General features: G+C 34.2%; 1 protein-coding gene across 1 annotated transcript in view; it reads right to left on the minus strand.

The window, feature by feature from the left end:
- Positions 1-23,026, minus strand: part of CCDC73 (coiled-coil domain containing 73) — a 160,954-nt gene that overhangs the window by 14,855 nt on the left and 123,073 nt on the right. Inside the window, exons 12-15 of the mRNA XM_074230433.1 lie at positions 13,148-13,252; positions 7,025-7,135; positions 4,175-4,315; positions 1,284-1,479 (exon numbers count right to left, since the gene is read on the minus strand). Coding sequence (XP_074086534.1) covers positions 1,284-1,479; positions 4,175-4,315; positions 7,025-7,135; positions 13,148-13,252 — 553 coding nt within the window. The remainder of the gene's footprint in view (positions 1-1,283; positions 1,480-4,174; positions 4,316-7,024; positions 7,136-13,147; positions 13,253-23,026) is intronic.

Below are 23,026 nucleotides of genomic sequence, written 5' to 3' on the forward strand. Positions count from 1 at the left end.
GGGCTTCTAATACCTAATCTGCTAAAGAATTTAGGTCTCAAATAAAATGATCCCATCAACCACAAAAGCTATGAGTTCCTACTTCAGAATGATTCTCACATAGCAATCTTGCTTTCCTCCTTCTCCTCCTCATCTTCTTCTACAATTAACAACTCTAATACCTCTACAGTATTTCCCCCAAAATAAAACTGGGTCTTATATTACTTTTTGCTCCAAAAGACCCAATGGGGCTTATTTTCAAGGGATGTTTAGAGATAGGTGGTCATTTCTGCCAATAACATTATTTATATTTAATTAAAATTCAATACATCTGTCGTGTGTCACAGCAAACAATACTAAATGCATCCATCTAGCTGATGATCTTAACTAGGGCTTATTTTGGGGGTAGAGCTTATATTACGAGCACCTTGAAAAATTATGCTAGGTCTTATTTTCAGGAAAACAGTACTACTGCTGCTGCTGCTGCTACTGCTACTACTACTACTACTACTACTACTACTACTACTACTACTACTACTACTACTACTACTACTACTACTACTACTACAACCACCACCACCACCACCACCACCACCACTTTGTTGTAGGTTCTCATTATGTCATGCCTATATTGTAATGCTCTAATAAATAGTTTCCTTGTCTTTGATTTCTCTCTTCCACAATACATACTGCAAATCACTGCCATATTGCTCTTTATAAAACACTGCTTTCATCAAGTCATAACTGCTCAAAAATCTTCAGTGGTTTCCCACTAGCTACAGAATAAAGTCTGAATTGCCCAGCTTGACCTTCTGTAATCCGACCCAAATTTATCTTCATAGCATGACATCTGGCTACTCCCCTCCATAAATCCTTTAATCCAGTTCAATTGGCTTATTCATTAAACTCCCAAAACATACTACCTCCTTTCCAACCTCCATGCCTTTGTTCATACTGTTTCTCTCTTTAACAGAGTCTTTTGTCTTCTTCTCCAATTATTCAAATCTAATCCATCCATCAAAATCCAGCTCATATTCTGCCTTCTCTTTGAAGTCTTCCTTGATTAGCCCTGTCTAAAATAGTGATTTCTTCTCTGAATTTCTATAATAATTGTGCTCTAAACACCTCATTTAGCCTAGTATTGTTGGTTATCTACACTATAACTTTTAATTCAATGTTTTATCTTCCCAAGTGAATTGTAAGAGTTGAGAAAAGATATATTTTATATTTCTTTGTTATTTACCAAAAAAGTAAAAGAATGATCTCAGAATGCAAATATGAAACAATTGGTACAATAATTTTACCTTCTGAATTTCTCCCTTGGTCTTGATTATTTTTTCTTTTAAGTCTACATTCAGTGTTTGAACAAAAATTCACAGTATTTACTTCAGTTATTTCTTGCTGAGGGTCCCATTTTTGTATGGTTGTGATTTCTATCGACTCAGATTGTTTTTGTTCTGTTGAAATTTCATTTCCTTTTTCCTTTGTTTCTTTACTATTCTGATATAAAATGAAAAAAATGATTTGAAACTTAGAAAGAATTGTAAGAACACATAGTATATTTATTTGACTGAGACTAGAATTATGCTTTTTTTTTTTTGCAGAGCAATGGGGTTAAATGGCTTGCCCAAGGCCACACAGCCAGGTAATTATTAAGTATCCAAGGCCAGATTTGAACTCAGGGCCTCCTAACAGGACCAGTGCTCTATCCACTGAAATACCTAGTTGCCCCCTGAGACTAGATTTAACTGAACAAAGTGGAATTTCAAATCAGCAATTTACAATTGTCTGTCTTTTCTTTAATTTTTCAAATAATTCTGACAAAAGTTGGTACTCTCCTATGGTCACCAAGATCAATTTTTTAAAATAGGTCTATCAATTAGCCTAAAATAAAAGAATGATCAATAAAATACTCATATAGTCAACTATTAACTAGTATGTTAAGGGCTAGTCATTGTATTGTATTGTTTGAATATTAGCATCTTAGTAAGAATTTTATGATGCCATTTCTCAAAGGATTAAAATAATTTCCCAATTACTTGGTCATATGTGCTATTGTACATTTTGTTCTATAAGCAAACAAGACATTCATGCTAGAATTACTTGGAATCAGTCAGAGTTAACATTCTGTGACCTTTATGAATAATAATGATTTGACAATGAAAACTTAAAAAATATTTTTTATAAAATTTATGTAAAAATTGACTTATAAAACAAAGTAGGAGTAATCATTTACATTATAAAATAATTCCCTGAAATCATAAGCTCTAAGAACTGGAAGGGACCTCAAGGGTTAATCCAATTAAAACTGAATCTCTACAAGCCTCTTCTTCACAATATCCACAAATGGACAGAAAGCCTTCACTATAAAACTTCTACTAGGTGTAACCTGTTACCCATGATGATGTTTTTCTTATGGTTCTGAGCCCAAATCTCCGTCTCTGTAACTATCATCTACAACCCTCAGTTCTCCCCTCTGAGGTTCACCAAAGGAAACCTAATTCCTCTTCCATATAACATTTTTTAAACTCTTGAAGACAATCACACCCCAGCTCCAGAGTCTTCTCTTCTCTAGCCTAAGTTACTTTTTAATTGATATAAAAATATGGCATGATTTAAAGAAACTTTATCACCCTGGTTCTCCTATCTGGATGGCTCTAGCTTGCTAAAGACTTTTGTAAAATGATGCACCCCAAACAGCGTATAATATTCTAGATTGGATCTTGCTAGAGTAAAATTTAGTGGAAGTATTATCTCTGATCTGGATGACACCATGCCTCTCTTAATGCAGCTCAAGATCACATTGATTTTCAGGGTTGATATTTTGCATGGCTGGCACATTTTGAGTTTTCCATTCCTTAAATATCCCAGATCTTTTTCTTATAAATTGCTGCCTTACCTGCTTCCCCCGCCCCCATACTATGAAGCAGAGTTTTTGAACCACAGTGAGGAACTTCCATCTTAGTTAACTAATTTCATGTTACCAGATTCCGTGCATTGTTTAGACCAGGGTGGATCCTGACTTCCATCCACTGTGTTTACTTTCCCTCTCACTGCTGTTATCTAAAAAAACTGATAAGCATAGCCTGGTTTCCTCACTCTTCCTTACTGCACATAATCAGTCAGTTCCTCCATAACATCTCTTGGATCTATGCTCCTTTCTCTGCTCACATGGCCATTAGTTCAGGATCTGATTGTGTCTCCCCTAGATCTTACAATATTGTCTTCTAACTGGTCTCTCTGTCAAGTCTCTACCCCATCTCATTTCTTCTCCACAGAACTGTCAAAGACATTTTCCCTAGCCAACAAATTCCAGTGGCCCCCCCTTTACCTTTAGGACCACATATACACTCTACTGTTAGGCGTGTGAAGCAACCTCACAAATTGGCTTCCAATCTAGCTTTCCAATTTCAATTTACATTAGTTTTCATCACTTACTCTACTGTCTAGTCAAACTTACTCCCTAGTCTTCTTCATGCAAGATCCATCACATGCCACCCAGTATACACAGGCTATCCACCATCAACCTACAATACCTTCCCTCCTCAGCTTTCCCTGCCTCCCTTAGAATTTCTAGTTCCCTTCCAAATTCCTCACAAATAGCATTTTCTATATCATGAGATATGTCCTGATCCTCTCCCAAAATGAACTTCTATTTGTTTTCTTATATTTTGTATATACACACATATATGCTCATATTCCTAATGAACATGGATTATTTCATTTGTGTCTCAAAATCCCCAGAGTCTGGCACATGGGAGCTCTTAATAAATACTTGTTGATTATGTTTATTATCAAAATAAAGAATTTTAGTATACTTCTTTAACTTAAAATATTGTCCATTCTTATTTAGCTTGATGATTTTCTGGAACCCAAGGCTTCCTAGGACATGTCGCTCAGTGCTTTGGTTGCCCCCCACTACTGTTCACCCCTCTGCTGAGTGGTGTGGCTCTACTGGGTTGGCTTCAGTTGTGGTTCTCTTTTAAAAGCCTCGACTGCCACTTTTATCAGCAGGGTCAGCTTTACTCAACACTTTTTTGTCCAGTGGCAGGAGAGGAAGGTACATCCTTTCCTTTGCCCATCATCATCCCACTGTTTCCATATCATTCAAAATATAAAATAAAACTAAGAAAAGGAGAAATAATGGATTTAATTTTTTTGGATATTTGTACCCATTAAAACACCATGGTTTTACCTGAAGCTTATTATCTCGCTCAAAAAATACATTCTTCTGAGAAGATAATTCATTATAGCTTTCTTGTAATTTAAGATGAGCTTCTTTAACGATCATCAACTCATTTTTAATCTTTTCTATTTCTTCAATGAATTTTTTCTCCTATAATAAAATCATAACAAATAAATAAACAAGAAAATTTGAGTTTTATCTGGAAATAAGAATATCTACTCCACATGAGTTTACATTTAAAAATATTAATGACAACATTTTAGAAAATAATCAAACATAAAAACCTTTGGTTGGTTCTTGTCCTTCATTATCAAAGAAGACCAAAATGATATCACCATCTTTGAGATAAATGACAGTGTGTCCAACTAAGGCTGATCAGCCTAATATGAGTTCAGAATGCTCTATCACAGGTCAGACACAAATAAACCATGGGAACACCTGGAGTGGGTATTCTAAACATACATATGCCACATTTCTTTTGACCTGCTTCACTTCTGCCCTTCTCAAAGAGCACAGTTCCATCACTGATGAGGGCATGCCATGCTGGGCAAACTCTCATCATGTAATGTATATTTGTTATTTGCATATGTATCTTATCCCCCCCCCCCCAAACTAGAAGGAAGAGACTATGAACCTAAAACTTCTTTACAGTATAGAAAGGCAGTTCTCTTTATGTCTGTTGTTTAAATTTATGTTTTATTTCTTCCTCTTATCTCTCTTCTCTGGCTCTAGCTCTCTCTGAATCTCTTCATGTCTCTGTCTCTGTCTCTCTCTCATTTCATAATTTAGTTGAGGAGTCATAGACTTAGGAGGACTTAAATATTGGATAGTTGACTTCATTCTACATGTAAGGGAACTTTGTTCCCACTGTTGGCTTTATGCTTCCATGACATACCTAGCTACAGGTATAAGTACAATACAATACAATACAAACTGGTATGCATAGAAAAATTCTATCAAGTGTTCAAAAACATACAATCTATAATTCAGTCTTTTTATAATTTGATTTAAGTTTTTTGCCAATTAATTATGTGACAAAAATAGAATTGATAGTATAAAGAATCAATGACATATAGCATGACTTTATGCTGCTCTATTTATAAAAGATTTAAGTTATACCTTCACAATTTTTTAGGCATTCCTAGATTTTTAAGAGTTAATGAGAAACTACATGTGGATCAAAATAGAAACAAAGAATAGAGAAACTTTCTCTCTACAAAACACTTGCCTATAACCATGAGGAAGTTTTGCCTTACTATCTAGTGCTGAAATGCTGTTGGGGTGGAGTTAATCATTGTAGAAGCTAGAAACTATAGAATAAAACTGATTTCTTACAATTTATCTATGAGGGGTACCACTAGTAGATATGAATGTTTATTTTTTAAAAATTCAGTTGACATTTTTGTGCAGGTGGAATGTTTAACACTATATTCTCTTTATTATAGCTTCCCTTATTCTGTTCCATGATCTCTTAATTAATATTATTTTCAGTTTATTTCTCTGAGAATCACAGATAAGATAAACAGAAATGAAAATCATTATGTATGCTGCTTGACATTTAAAATAACCCTTTATTGAGAGTAAAGTAATATTACTTTTTAAAAAAATATTTTTAGGAAACATTAACACTGTAGCTTACAAAAAGGTATAAACCAACCATCTGCTATTTATTATAATGTAATAGTTAAATGGAAAATTATATCCTTAAATTAATCATAATCACATTTTATATGTATATTTTATTTATATATATACATATATATGTGTATATATATATATATATATATGTATATCAAGGTGATCAAATAGTGCCTTAAGAGGATTGAAAAGATAAAAGATAAAAAATAAAAAACCAAACTAGGTATATCAAATTTTAAGAATATTTGCCAAGTCTCCCACTATGAGCAATGGACATGTGCATGGAGATGCAGAGGTAAATAAGACATGATTTCCTGTCCTAAAGTAGACCAAATACAAAAAAGAAAAATAACCAGGAAAATAACTAGGAATTGCCAAGGTGATATCTGCCATGCAGATATCATAAAAAGCAATAACAAGAAAAAGGATTCTATACTCATGTCTGTAACACTAATAGTTTGAAATAAAGTCTGTTTATTTTCCAAAAATATATTTTTCATATATTTAGAGGCCGTGACTTTTATTATATTAGTCTTCAATAAAGAGAACCATTTAAATAGATATTTAAAAAGTAAAGCTAATTTTGGGGTCTACCGATCTTCAAAATGAACCTTCATATTTTACAACTTTAATTTACGTGGCTTTACACCATTATTTTATTATGTACTTCACTGAAATTAAAATAAAGAAAAAAAATTCTGAGATGCAGTTTAGAAAAACAGCAAAGCCTTATGATAAGATGGTAAAACATACAAAATTCAGATACCACAAACACAAACACATACTCTAAACATGGCAATCCATCATACATTACATCATAGCTAAGGAAGAACTGAACAGCTTAGCTGCCAATAAGACTATCTACTAGCTATTCTAACTATATACTACAGTATCCACTTGCCAATGGTTTAATGGAAAAGGAAGGAGATTTCTGCCTCCTGTATTGTGGAAGGCCATACAGACTTTGTAAATGTACATTTATGTGTATGTATGGACATTAAATTCTTAGTTTTCTAAACTCAGCAGCATTTGCTAGAATGTCACTGTCATTTAGCTTATCAAGAAACAAAATATCTAAAACAAAATATGTCCAAGAACAACCTGAATGTCTGATTTTGTTCTTGCATTATTTTTGCATTTAAGTAGTTAGTAGTTATTTCAAATGTGTATAACTATTTTAAAATCTGTTTAGCATTATAATACTTAATTTAATAAACCTACATGTTTTTCCCAAGATCCTTGTGCTTTCTCATGCTTATTTTGAAGATTAAGGAACTTTTCTTCATTTTCTTTTACCTTCTCCCTTTGCAGCTCATTATCTCTTTCAAGGGTCTGCAATAAAATTAATTATCCAAAAAATAATCAATACCACATTAATGAATTTTGATGTGTTTTATGTTGCTTGGACCTTTGCTTCTAACATGCTGAAAGGGCCATCCAGAGCAGTGATAATGTGCCATCTCAACAATCATTTTCATAAATTAACAGAAAGCTGCTTATAGTTTAGCTAACAGGAAACAGGGGGAGGTTATGGAAAAGAAATGGCTATAAAAGGGTATAAAAACATTGCCATTATTCAGTTTCACTGCATAAGTTTTAATGTGCTGAAAAAGTATTATAAAGTACAGAGATGGGAAATATGAAATGTAGCATAATCTAACCTAACTGTATTAAAATTAAAATTTCAAACTATCCCATAACATTTTCTGATATTCAAATTACTAAAAATAAAATACCCTTTGGAATAATTTCCTAATTTCAAACAGTTTTACAGTTTGTTGTACAGGAGTCTAAAATTTTTATAATGTTTATTTAACTTATTTTGATTTATGAAAGAAAATCTTTTAAAAAAAGCTTTAAAAATAAAATATGCAGCCAAGGTTTTATGCTACCAATACCAGTAAGGAACTAACTCTTTGATGTCTGCCCTACTGTCCTATTGATAAAGTTAGCTTCTATAAATTAGTAGCAAGAATTCCTTTCCTGTCTGGAATGCTGAAACTGATGCCGTTTTGTCAAATAAAGACAAAAGGATGGTGACTATAAAAACCTGACAAGAAATCTTCAGGTCCATCAGGTACAATGTTATCTTCTAGGCAACTCCATGAATGCTTAATAGTTAACAACTTGAACATCTGAATACTTTTATTTCTTTTCATTACACCCTTTTGAGAAGAATATCCGATATGTATTTTTATTCAACAATGTCTTTTAGACTTCATTTCTATAGATAAATAATAATGGGGACATTCTTGATCTATTTAACAATGATTTTTAACAGGTGTATAATCACACCCTCACAATTACTTTACAATATGAAGGCAATATACTGCACTTTTGAAGATAGTGGGCACATCATTATACATATGAAAATAGGAGGGACATGTGGGAGAATATACCATAGCTCCTATTTAATTAAGTAATAGTACATGACTGTGTGATGTTTTAATAATAGCTAACAACCACATAGAAGATTTCAAACAAAAACATCCAAAAGTGCTTACGAATGGCATAGCAATCATTTTGCCCACAATGAAATTCAGTTAAGTCTGGAGTCAAACCAAGGAACTGTTAAGGCACGGGTAGTACTAACTGGCCTCCCAGGGAAAGGTTCAAGAAAAGAATCAGATAAAAGAGAAACTAAAGGATCCTTGTTTGGGATAGTTACCCACATGACGCTTTGTGTCATTTTGAGTCAATTTCAACTCAAAAATAAACCAGCATAAAAGGTAGGCATAAGTGGAAAACTTCCTTTTTACCCCCAAGGCACTTTCCTCTTTTTACTGGCCTAGCCTGTTTCCTAGTCTTACTATGATTCTCCTGGTTAATACTTGTCACCATGGGAATAGAAATCTTAGGTAAGTGGATGGGAGACAGGAAAAGGAAAGTCTGCCATCAACCCACCAGTTAGAATGCAACTAACAATCACACTTGAAACAATCAGGAAATACACACTTTGTAAAACAAAAACAGAACAACCTTGACTGACGAAACGGCTATTTCCCAACATTTTAAAAAATAAACAGACCACCATATAAGAGATTATCCAGTCAAGGTTCTGTCTTTTGTGTTGCTTTTGTTGATTCACTATGTGTTTTGAACTGTTCTTGGTTTTTGTTGTTTTGTTTCTTCCCTAATAGGGATAGATTTATATTGATCTCTCCATTTTCTTGTGTATTTTACCTAGTAAGAAATGGCATTTGAGAAGTGGCTGGCAGCAGTCTGTCCACAGAACAGAGTTCAGCTTCTTAGCCCATAGAGGGCCCAAATCCATTCTGTGGGATTCATTAACAGTATTAAATTCATTGAAGTAAGAAGACAGAGGCTCAAAGCCAAAATTGTTAAGAAAAATCTCAAAGTAAACAGAACCCCAACTAGTACAATTTTGTATGTTATTTCATTAGTAATTTTCCATGACAGGTATTTTCTTATTTCTCCTTGCAAATGAAGGAAATTATACATACTGTCCCTTTTCTCCAGTGTTAAAAGGGCATGGCAAAGTAAAGGTAATTGCAATACAGGAAGATTCTATTGGGCATCACTAAAATGGTTATCTTGTCCAAAACAAAGTATTTCCTGATTCACTAAGCTTTTATTCAGCAGATCTAGGTTTAATATCCACCCCTGCAACTTAATAGTTCTATAATCACAGCCAATCAATATGAAATAACTGCTCTTTTTCCCTTATAGGATTATTTTAAAGCTCAAATGATATCCTTAATATGAATGTATTTGAAATTTTGAATATAATTATCTTAATCTATTTGTATTATAATATTCTAATTGGTTCTGATGGAAAAAAATAAATCAAACTCTATTTTTTGACTAAAATTCCCAGGTACATTGTATAAGTATGATTACTGACCTCAGATTGATCTTTTCTATCTCATCTAAATACATACACATATATGTTTATGTATCAAAATATAATAATATCTAAATATATGCCTACAAATACACACCATATATGGATCACACCATATATGGATCACAATCACTGTTGACCATACAAAAAATGAATAATAATAATAATAAAGAAGTTCAATAATAAAGGTTGATGAAGGATATGTTTTAATTAAGTAATTAAGTCACTATTACCTGTTTTTTTGAGAGTTTAGCTTTATGTCATATTTGAATTTAAAATATCTTTGTGAATTATTCAAGATTACTTATATATATTTGAATATAAAAGCTAAAACATTAATATTTCATATTGTAAAGGTCTAACTATAACCCACTTCAAGTTTCACTAAACTCTAAGTATATTATAAGTACATTATCTTATATATACTATAAGAATATTATAAGTATATTATCTTAATGAAAACTATACTTAAAAAACAACTACAGTAATTAAAGTTAGTTGCATATAGTTACATATATATGGCATACATGATATTTCTATAGGATTCTTAGTAAATAAAGTTATATAAAAACTTAAAATTAAAAAAAAATTTTGAGTAAAATTTTATCTATCATGGGGATTTATGTCTCAGCACTACTAAATTGAATGGCTAAAAAAGCAAGATAGATGGCAGCATGAATACAGAGCACCAGGAAACAGTAGGCTATTATCAAGAGTAATGACCCCTTTTAGTACAGGTGGAATTAGAGTTCCCTTTGAGCAAAACACTTGAGACACATGACAGCACAATCCACAGTGTCATTCCAATATTAATATATTATTATACCCCATACTACACAAGCCTATCAAGGCTTATGGAGGGGTGCTGGACCAAGAAAGATGTATTTGGTTTATATAAGACAGGGATATTCACAGTTATATGACTCTGAAGCCACAACTGCCATCAACTAAAAGAGCCAATTACTCCTGTCTAAAAGTACAGCATTATAAAAATTTCCTAGTACAAAGTTTAGAGACTTAGGAAGTTCAAGAGGGATCACTGGAGCATCTCTGATCTAAGAAAATTGCTTTCCTAGATAGACAAGTCTGGTCGGGCTAAGAGACTCTAGAGTTCCACAGCATCATGTAATGGAAAGACATCAACACCAGCATCAGAAGAGTTCCACTGTGATTCTGCCTCTGCCTCTAACTTACAATGTGAACCTGAACAAGTCAATGTACATTCTGGGGCCTCAACTGCATTAGCTAGAAAAACAAACAAGATCAATCATAGAAACTCTGGATTTGAGTTCTCAAGGGAAGCTTCTACTGAAATTAGGTATCCCATCTACAGCTTTCCTATAATAGTCATCTAGATTCTATTTAAACATCTATTACAGAATTATGGGGAACTTACTACACCAGAGGTATATCATTCCATATTAATCAATCAATAAATAATTATTTAAGTGCCTAGTTGAGGAGGAAGAGAGCTCTAGGCATGGGGGACAGTCAAAGAAAATGTCCAGAACTGAGATGGAGTATTTTGTGGTATTGAATTAAAGAGTACATGATAGGGAATGAAATAAAAAAAAAAAAACTAGAGGGATTATGAATGGGTAATGAATGCCAGAGAGAGCATTTTACATTTGATTCCAAAGGATAGGGAGACACTGGAGTTTTGAGTAGTGAGATGATATAATCAGACTTGTGGTTTAGGAAAATCATTTCGATGGCCAAATGGAAGATGGATTGGAGTGAGAAGAGATGACTTTCAGCAGGCCATTACAATAGTCGAAGTGTGAGGTGATGAGGGCCTGCACCAGGGTCAGAGGAGAGAAGGGGGCATAGTCAAGAGATGTTGCAAAGGTGAAATAACTGGCCTTGGCAATAAAGTGGATTTGGGGAGTGAAAGACAGGAAGGCATCAAGAATGACTTCTAATTTGTAAGCCTGAGGAACTGAAAAGATGCTATTGCTCTCTGCAATAATGGAGATAGGAAGGTTGAGGAATTTAGGGGGAAAGATAACGAGTTTAAGATGTTTACTGGGCATCCAGTTTGAGAGATTAGAGATTAATAAAGATGTTAGGATAGTTCTATTAGTAAGGTTTTTAATTATGTTGAACTGAATCTGCCCCCTATAACTTCCATACTTTAATCCTAGTGACAAAATAATTCAGGTATGATCTGCCTACTACATTGTTTACTTGAGAGAATATATCTATTACTGCAACCTAGGATCTTTTAGCCTGACATTACATATACAACTCTATCAAGATTTAACTTGAATAACACTTTTAGACTATTTTATATCAAGTTATGGCTAACCCAGTATTGTCCTTTCTATACACTCTCAAGTGACTTTTTGAACCCAAGCATAGGATTTAAATTTATTCTTATTAGATTTCACTTTATTAGCTACAGTTCACAATTCTGACCTAGGGAGAATTTTGTGGCTCCTGATTCTATAGTCAAGTATTTTAGGGATCCTTCACTGCCTCAGACCACCTGCCAACTTGGAAAGTAATACTATCTGTACTTTCATTCAAGTCACTGATAAACAATTTGAATCCTTCTATAATTTTAAAGCATATTACGGTTGATTCCCCTCCAAGTTGAAATTGATGCATTAATCAAAACACTTTGGATTTGATTCATCACAAAAGAACTCTACTATGAATTCTACTATGATCCAATCTAGGTCACTTTAGTTGGCCAATAGAAGCATAACATGAGAAACTTATTAAGTGACAGGGCTTGCTGAAATTAAGATATGCTACTTTCACAGAATTCCTCTAATAGATGATTAGTAGTAATCCTGTTGTGAATGAATAGGCATTGAGAACAATTTGTTCTTCATAAACACATCCTGAATTTTAGTGATCCTTTTTTTTCCCTAAGTGTTCACAAAGTATCCTTTTCAAAATTCAAGCTCTTTCTGAAACAGAAACAGAAAAATCTATTCATGGCCTTTGGGTCTGTCCTACTGAAGTAGCCATTATAATCATAAAGTAGGGAAACTATCTAGAACATACTGTGGTTGTGAAGAGATACAATGAATAGGAAAATATTCCTAAAAAAGAGTTATTGGTCCAAGAGTTTTCAACTGAACATCTACAAGAATCAAAAAATACTTAGGCTCAAAACCAGAGATTGAGAGCAGGAAAGGATCTTAGCAGTCATCTAGATCAGCATCTTCCTTTTGTGGATGAGGACAGGCCCAGAGTGGTGAAGTTCCTTATGGTCATAAGGGCAAAACAGTCAACCCAGCATCTTCCAGCCCCAAATGCAGAGCTCTCTCCACTACATCATGCTGCTTCCTGTCTTTTAGAATGTGGATCAATGACCTAGATGATGAAATAGTCTGCTCTTGAGTTACTAAAAGTATGTTTAACAACCCATGTGAAAATTCTAAACGACCTCTAAACTTGTATGGTGTGTTGCTGTATAAACAGGATAGGATTCATTAACAAAGAAGCATAATAAATAAAAATCTAACCTGATTATTGTCTTTCAGTGCTTTTAACTCTGCCTCCAATCTGATGTTATTTTGAGTCTGTCGTTGAAGTAATTGTTGAATGTGTTCAAAAGATTTGATGATGCCCTTTTAAATAAAAAGTATATATATTGTGAACATTATAAAATATAAACAGCATAATTATGTTATCAACATTTATTTTCATTACAATATTTCTAGTTTCCTTAAAATATATTCTAGCAGTTTGGCAAAAACTAGGCATTCAACATCTCACACCATATATCAAGAGAAAATCAAAATGAATACATGATTTAGACATAAAGGTTGATATCATAAGCAAATTGGGGGGGCATGGAAAAATACCCATCAGATCTATCAATAAGGGAAAAGTTTATGATCAAACAAAATATAGAGAGGATCACAGAAAGATAATTTTGACTATGTGAAATTAAAAGGCTTTTACACAAACAAAACAAATGCTGTCAAAATTAGAAGAAAAACAGGAAACTGGTAGAGGGAAGGAATTTCAGCAAGTTTTTTTTTTGATTGAACCAAATTTATAAAAATAAGACCCATTCCCCAGTTGTTAAATAGTCAAAGGATATGAAGAGGCAGTTTTCAGAAAAAAGAAATCAAAACTATCAATAGTCACAAGAAAAAAATGCTCTAAATTACTGATTAGAGAAATCCACATTAAAACAGTTCAGAGATATCACTTCACACCTGTTGAAGAACTCTGAATGCAAATTGAAGCACACTTTCTTTTTCGTGGATATTTTTTTCAGTTTCTTTCACAATATAGCTATTTTGGAAATATGTTTTCATGACTTCACATGTATAACCAATATTAAATTGCTTACCTTCTCAAAAAGAGGCAGAGAATTTGGAACGCACAACTTTTTAAAAGGAATGTTAAAATTTTTTATATATAATTGGAAAAAGTTAATGAAATAAAAATAGATTAATTTTTTTTACTTTTAATGATCCTTTTCTTTACCAATGTAATATGTAATCTAACACATCTAATACTACACAATTCAATAAACATTTCTCAAAGCACTTATTGTATATAGAACATTTGGGGAAATACAAAATTTAGCTAAACAAGGCCACTGCCTTCAAAGAGACATATAAAAATTAGTGAATCTTACATCATTTTAGCACATACATAAAGACACTTTGCTGGAAGACAGCATTTATCAAGTCAAAACATTTTTTTTTAGAATCAGAATTGTAGGGGTGGCTAGGTAGCACAGTGGAGAGAGCACCGGCCCTGGATTCAGGAGGATCTGAGTTCAAATCCAGCCTCAAATCTTTAACTTGACAATGAACTATTAAATATTTCTCCTTCAGGCGGCTAGGTGGTGTAGTGGATAAAGCACTGGCCCTGGAGTCAAGAGTACCTGAGTTCAAATCCGGTCTCAGACACTTAATAATTACCTAGCTGTGTGGCCTTGTGCAAGTCATTTAACTCCATTTGCCTTGCAATAACCTAAAAAAAAAAATACTTCTCTTTCAGTCTGGTCACTTAACAAAGTTTAAATTCATTTGATTGTACTATAGTTGAACTCTCCACAAGAAGAGCATGTGAAAGAAAGCTGTTGGGCAGCAATTAGCCCTCAGTTAGCATCCACTTAGTATCCAGTAGGCAGATAAAATACATGTTAATACAGGTAGCTATAATACAAAATATTATTAATATTGTTGGGAAAATGCCACATGAAGTTTAGAACTTCACTTTAAATAACTACAGTTGGGGCTGGGAGGGGAGAATACCCTTTCTACTTTAAATCACACTACTTATAAAGTTTTTCCTCCCATTAAACCTAAATTTATCTCTTGCAACTTCCTCCTATGTCATGTTCTCAAAATCTTAGATGCCCTCCCCTGGACGTTCTTCAACCTAAACCATATTGAACAGAATGGAATTGAACACAACCCTCCAAATGTGGCATGAACAGGTTAAAGTATAGCAAGACTATCCCTTTCTTACTGCTGGCTATGAAGCCTCTCATAATAAAGCCTAAAATTGTATTAGCTTTTCGAGACACTATATCAAAATGTTCATTTATATCAAACTTTTCCAAAACCTCAAAATTTTTTTTCACACTAATGACCAGATAATCATACCTCTCCCATCTTTCACTTGTGAAATTCATTTCCCCTTAAACACAATACTTCATTTATTGCTATTATTAGATTTGCCCCAACAGTTCAGCCTATCAATATATTTTTATATACCAGTCATCATCCAGTACATTTGCTATGGCTATCCCTCCTAATCAACTATTCAATCCACAGCATTTATTAAATACCATAGGCAAGCTTTTCTGTTTCCTTTTTTTTCATCTGTGAAGACCATTCATCTGCTTTCATAATACTTTTTCCCCCTCTTGAACCATTCACAAGCATCCTGCTGTCATTCTATACCCTCTTGGGAATCTGTAGGGATTTCTGCATCATCAGGCATTGATTGATTCTTCTTTGGCTTGCAAAATATATTCATAGATATCTGGCCTCACTTAGATGATCTACAGGCTGTATTCCCTTCTGTTACAAATATCTTCCCTGTTGGTTTAATTCCTGGTGCTTGAATCAAGGTCTTTAAGTTTTTTTTCCTCCTCAGATCTTTGGAATTTTCTTTTTTCCTCATATGCCCCTATTGCTCACTTTCTGTCTCCTTTCCTTTCGAGTTTCCCTCAGGACAAGACTTCAAAGCAGTTTCAGTTCCCTTTCACACGGGACAATCAGTCTCTATTTTAGGGGATTAGTCTAAGATAGATGCCCATTCCTTTTCATTTCAGTTTGATAGATTCCAACCTCCTACACACACACACACACACACACACACACACATATTTTGGAGTTTATTGCAAGCTGGTGGGTCAGTTTATGCAGCCTGGCCAAGAGAACAGTGAATGGTGGTCAAAGAGGTATTGAATGAACATGATAAGGATTAGAGATTTGCATTCTTTATTGTTAGCTCAAAGGGTTTTCACTTTGATGGTGTTCTTGACATCTTAGGCCTTGAAGATAACAGAAGCTGCTTTATCTCTTTACATAAATCTTATTTTGAACAAATTTGAGAGCTTGTGAGGTTCAGAGAAAATATCTAGTCCCCCATCAGCTATGTGACCTGGATATTTTATTATTCACTTGGATAAAATTGTAGACACCAATCAAATTTGCAGATGATATGGAGTACTTTCACTTTTGTGGAAGTAAATCTTAACAAAGAAACAAAAAAGATAAGAACTGATTAGGAATGCAAATAAATAAAAGAAGCAATGGGAAATGTTAAGAGAGAATGTATATAAAAAACACATTAATTTTATTTTTTTAGGTTTTTTCAAAGCAATGGAGTTAAGTGACTTGCTCAAGGCCGTGCAACTAGGTAATTATTAAATGTCTGAGGTCACATTTGAACTCAGGTCCTCCTGACTCCTCCAGAGTCAGTGCTCTATACACCGCTCCACCTAGCTGCCCCAACACATTAATTTTAAAAACAGAATATGTTAACAAGTTAAGAATTATAGGTTTTCAAGAACATTAGTCAAAAATCCTAAACAATAAAATGCAAGAATACAAGAAAACTTCCTAGAATTTCTGAATTCAGTGAACAAGATGTTCATGAAAAGAATCCAAAGATTACGTCCAGAAAAAATAATGCTGCAAAATCCAAGACACATAATGATAAACAATTTAACAGTTCCAATGATAAACAACAAAATTTGCAAGTGACCAAGAGAAGAACTATCAAATACAGCAAATAAGGAAATAAAGTTTGGAATAAGGAAAGAAATTTGATAAACACAAGTTTTGTCTTGTGAGCAAGACTTCAAAACTGTCTCAGCTTATGTTCTATATCCACTAGAAACTACAGGAAAGATTGGAATATGAAGAGCAAAGAAGCTCAAGTTGAAAGCAAAAGTAACATTCTCTGCAATTTGAGCCTAATAATTATTTTTTTTAATTTTTTTAAAAGATATTACTTGTGTTTTACAATTCCCCCCCATCTTACTTCCCTCCCCCCACCCCCCACGGAAAGCAATCTGTCAGTCTTTACTTTGTTTCCATGTAGTACACTGATCCAAATTGGGTGTGATGAGAAAGAAATCATATCCTTAAAGAAGAGACAAGAAGTCTAAGGTAGCAAGATCAGACAATAAGATACTTTTTTTTTTTCTAAATTAAAGGGAATAGTCCTTGGTCTTTGTTCAAACTCCACAATTCTTTTTCTGGATACAGATGGTATTCTCCATTGCAAACAGCCCCAAATTGTCCCTGATTGTTGCACTGATGGAATGAGCAAGTCTATCAAGAATGAGCAAGCCCACCCCCATGTTGCTGTTAGGGTGTACAATGTTCTTCTAGTTCTGTTCCTCTCACTCAGCATCAGTTCATGCAAATCCCTCCAGGATTCCCTGAATTCCCATCCCTCCTGGTTTCTAATAGAACAATAGTGTTCCATGACATACATATACCACAGTTTGCTAAGCCATTCCCCAAATGAAGGACATTTACTTGATTTCCAATTCTTTGCCACCCTGTTTGTGAACAGGGCTGCTATGAATATTTCTGTACAAGTGATGTTTTTACCCTTTTTCATCATCTCTTCAGGGTATAGACCCGCAGTGGTATTGCTGGGTCAAAGGGTATGCACATTTTTGTTGCCCTTTGGGCATAGTTCCAAATAGCTCTCCAGAAAGGTTGGATGAGTTCACAGCTCCACCAACAGTGTAATAGTGTCCCAGATTTCACACAACCCTTCCAACAATGATCATTATCCTTTCTGGTCATATTGTCCAATCTGAGAGGTGTGAGGTGGTACCTCAGAGAAGCTTTAATTTGCATTTCTCTAATAATTAATGATTTAGAGCAATTTTTCATATGGCTATGGATTGCTTTGATTTCCTCATCTGCAAATTGCCTTTGCACATCCTTTGACCATTCGTCAATTGGGGAATGGTTTTTTGTTTTAAAAATATGACTCAGTTCTCTGTATATTTTAGAAATGAGTCCTTTGTCAGAATCATTAGTTGTAAAGATTGTTTCTCAATTTACTACATTTCTTTTGATCTTGGTTATAGTGGTTTTATCTGTGCAAAAGCTTTTTACTTTAATGTAACTGAAATCATCTAGTTGGTTTTTGGTGTTGTTCTTGAGCCTAATAATTATTGAAGAAATATTCAATAATGAGATTCAATAAAAAGAAGCATTTGAAGCATTCCTACAAAGAAAACCAGACCTGAGCAAATTATTTGCTTTATAAACACCCCAAACAATTGCAACACAAGACAGACAATCAAATATAGCAACCAAGAAAGCACAGACAATAAAAGAAATTACACCAGAAAAAAGTGGGGGGACTACAAAGTGAAAAATATAAGGTTAGAAGCAATAATAATAACAACAAAACAGAAGGATTTAAAAGATTTCTTTCTAAAAGTATGCAAGGAGAAAATGAAGAAAGCCCAAATCAAATATAAGAAAAGACCTGTAACATCATAAACTATGATGCTGCTGCCTACAGATGGATCAGTTTTTTTTTTTTGGTGAAACTAAATGAAAGAATGAGAATTCATAAAGAAAAAAGGACAGAAAGAAGATATGGGAATATGTGATGTACCCTAAATGAATCAGTGATAAAATTCCAAATAGTCTACAGCCAAGCCTATGTCCTATGGCACTCCACCTCAAATCTTTAATTTGACAATGAACTATTAAATACTTCTCTTTCAGTCTGGTCACTTAAATTTTAAATTCACTTGATTGTACTATAGTGAACTCTCCACAAGAAGAGCAAGTGAAAGAAAGCTGTTGGGCAGCAATTAGCCCTCAATTAGCATCTTATAGCATATAATACAATAAATTCAAAATAAATAGTCAACCAAAATATACAAGTTCATGTAATTTTTTAAAAATTAAAAGAGAATGAGAGAAATTATACTTCATAATTAGAACTGGGGGGAGAATTTTTAACTAAACAATGAATGAAAATCAGAAAAGACAAAATATACTATCTAATTACATAAAAATATAAATCCAATGAAAACAGAAAAAAATTGCAGAGTGGAAAAATTATTTGTATCAAATATTCAAATGGATTTGGGATCTCATCAACTGAAAAGTTCACTCTAACTCCTGAGACCCTTGAAGGATACAATGCTCAATACCAAGAGAAAGCTCCAGTAGAATACTAGATAATACAGACTGAGTATAAACAGCCCCACTTTTCCTCCTGTCTCCCAGAAGTACACAGAGTCAAGAAATGAAAAGTAAATTCCAATTCAGGAAATAATGTTTAAAATTAATAAACAAAAGAAGGCACCAGCAATAAACAACTACTGTGGATCCAAGAATGCCCAGGACACAAACCCAAAAGAAAGGAATAACTTTATTATATCTACATGCAAGGCTTCAAACATAATTGAAGCTTGGTCACAAGGTAAATGGAAACACTAGATGAAAGGATGAAAGGAAGAGAAAATAATTCTTAAAAGGAAAGTCTTAGAAGGAAAATAACTTAATACTGGAGGTGTGATATCTTACACAAGTAACAGACAGTCCTAAAGGTTTAGATTAGCAGTGCATGTCTTTGGTCATGTAGAAAGTGGCCCTGCTTGGTGGGCCCCTTTTCCCTGTTGTTCCTGGGTTTCTTTCTTACTTCTTCTGCAGTTCTGGGGTAAAAGATGATACTGATGGTCAAAAAGCAGGACCAACCATCCCACCTAAAAATTACAGTACAGGTAGAAACTGACACTGGCGCAAAGCTGTACTTCAGGAAGACTAAAGAGAAATCAGTAACTCTAATGAGGCAACAAGAAATATTAAAATCAAAATCAAAATATTTAAATAATAAAAGAAAATGTAAGATGCCTGACACCAAAAACAAGTGACCTAAGAAAAAAGGATGAGAGATAATTTGAAAATTATTAGACTCCAGAAAAACATAATTTTAAAAAAGTTCTGGAGACTATATTTCAATAAATCTTCAATTAAAACTGAGTTGTAATGAATAATAAACAATGAGATTCCATAATGTTTTAGGGTTTAAAGCAATAAGCAGAATAGAATGCTCAAGACAGTTACAATTGAGAAAACTTCACAATTTATGAGGAATTGTCATTCTATTTGGACTCTGTTACAGGACAGTCTTCAAAATTGTGGCAAATAATTTACCTCCCTATTTTTATGCTTTACTATACTAATAGTCAGGGATAATTTAATCAAGTTTTTGTCAGCATATAAAAATTAGTGAATCTTACATCATTTTAGCATATACACAGAAGACACTTTGCTGGAAGACAGCACTTATCAAGTCAAAACTTTTTAGAATTAGCATTGTAGGGGCAGCTAGGTGGCACTGTGGAGAGAGCACTGGCCCTGGATTCAGGAGGACCCGAATCCAAATCTGACCTCAGATACTTAATAATTACCTAGCTGTGTGGCCTTGTGCAAGTCACTTAACCCCATTGCCCTGCCCCCCCCCAAAAAAAACTAAAAAAAAAAAAGAATTAGAATTGTAGGTATAGATTTGGGCTGATTCTTCAAGCCAACTCCTTGAGTTTGGACTTCCTGCTAATGTTGGGCTTGGGGGACAGAAGCTCCTCAGTCACCAAAGACAAGGATGACATCTACTCTGAATCTCTGCCCCCCTGGGTCCTTCTGCTCCTCTCAGAGCTCTGACTGTGAACATGCCATCTTCAAAGCTCCCAGTAATGTGAATCAGAACAAGGCTTCCCCACTCAGGTTGGATAGTTTGCCTTGTCCATGACTGGGCTTTGTAGACCATTACTAGACTAAGCTCCTATTAGCTCACTGGGAAACTCCCCAGGTTCAAGTAACTGGGATCCCTGCCCTGGTTATTTGACTGCAGCTTCCATACGTGCTAGAAGCTAGAGCTGAGCCCCTTCTCTGCTCATAGGATCGGATCACCACAGCTAGAGTCCATGCTCTCAACTGCTCTTTTCTATCCCCAATCCATGACCCAGACCCAGGTAGTGAGTAAAATGGTGCCAGAGAGCACCTTTCCAATACCTCAGGCTCATTCAGGAATCCTCTGGGATCCCTTCCTACCCTAGGTCCCAGTCTTGGCCCTTTATCCAAACCTAGATGAAATGCTCCACATCACTCTTTGTCCCTAGTGCCTGAGAATCTCTCTCTCTCTTTCTCTCTCTAAGCTACCCTAGGCAAGAAAAATGACTTTTTTCTTAGATTTCCCAATTGCAAGTCAGTCTGGGGCATTTTCTTTGCGGAGGAGTTATGGTGGAGAACCAGGCTGTGCTTCTTCCTCTTCTAACATCTTGACTCTGCCCATTTCCCAAGTCTAATGTTGATTGTGACTATTTGTGATGTGCTTTCCTGTTTCTAGTTGCTAATTTCATAAAGTAAAGATTTCATAAAGATGTGAAAGTAAGTATATAGATTTGTAGTTATAGTATTTATTCTTCTGACTTTAAAAATATGCCATATTTTCACTGATTTTCTTCCCAATCATTCATAATCTTCTCTTTCAGATATTCTGGAAATCAGTCCCTCGATGTTTTCAAATTTGTTCTCATGTGGGTGCTTGTTTTGTTCTTGCTACTCTTCGTGTCTCCATTAGTACCATTTTTACTTTGTCATATACCAGACTGGAGACTAACATGTTATATACCATGGCAACAAAAGGAGAGAAGAGAACAAGAATTTAAGCAACTACTACCTGCCAGGAACTGTGCTAAGCTCTTCATGAATATTATCTTCTTTGATCTTGCTATTATTATTGATACTCATTTTAAAATCAAAGAAACTGAAGGAGAAAGCAATGAAGTAATTTGATCAGGGTCAAACAGCTTGTAGGTGTCTGAGGCTGGATTTGAACATAGAGCTTCTTGATGTCTTGTACCACTAGCTGCCATGTTACTGATAAGCATCTTCTCTCTTTCCTCTGTTGTCTCACATGTTATTGGTATCAGTCAATCCACAAGCATCCATTCAGCACCTACTCTGAACCAGTCTCCATTCTAAGCATGGGACTGCAAAGACAAAAATGAAACAGCATTTACCTTCAAGGAGTTTACATTCTCTAGAACAGAGTCGTTCAAAATATGGCCACAGTATGATTTTTTGCAGACCTCTGTGGGTTTACTAAATGCTTTAGTAAACAAAGGCAAGATACCACAGAGCTCTCACTAAAATGGCAAATTAAAATATAGTATCTATTGTTTCAATAAAAACTTTTAAAAAGTAAGTTTAGATAGCCATACTCTAGAGAGAAACAGCATTTAAACCTACAAGTGTGTAAAAACTGCATACAAAGCAAATGCAAGATGATTTGGGAGAGGAGTTCAGCAAGACCTGAGAGGATCAGGAAAAACATCAAGTAGGAAGTGGTACTTCAACCTAATCTCATGAAAACAAGGGATTCTAAGAGGATGAGTTGGGGGTGTGCAGAGCAGCTAGAGGGGACAGCTGATGCAAAGGTCTGGAGAAGGGAAATGATGTCATATATGAGAAAGAGCAAGAAGAGCATTTTGGCTTTGTTTAATTAAATTTTATTTTTTTCAATTCAACAAAATTTAGCTTCTCTTCCTCTCCCCTATCATACATACATATATATATATATATATATATATACATACATACATACATACATATATATATATATATATATATATATATATATATATACACAAAACTAAAAAAGGGTGGGAGGCTTTATAAAACTATGCAGAGTCAAGAAAAATTAACTTTCTCATTGATTATAATTTTTTTAAGGGTCTCACCTCTCTATAAGGAGGCGAGCAGTATATTACATCATAAATTCTCCAGAATTGTAGTTGGTCATTATACTGATCAGAGTTCTTCAGTTTTTCAAAGTAGTTTATTTTTATAATATATTTTTTAGTATAAATT

This window comes from Macrotis lagotis, chromosome 3 (genome assembly GCF_037893015.1).
Source record: "Macrotis lagotis isolate mMagLag1 chromosome 3, bilby.v1.9.chrom.fasta, whole genome shotgun sequence".
NCBI classification, from domain to species: Eukaryota; Metazoa; Chordata; class Mammalia; order Peramelemorphia; family Peramelidae; genus Macrotis; species Macrotis lagotis.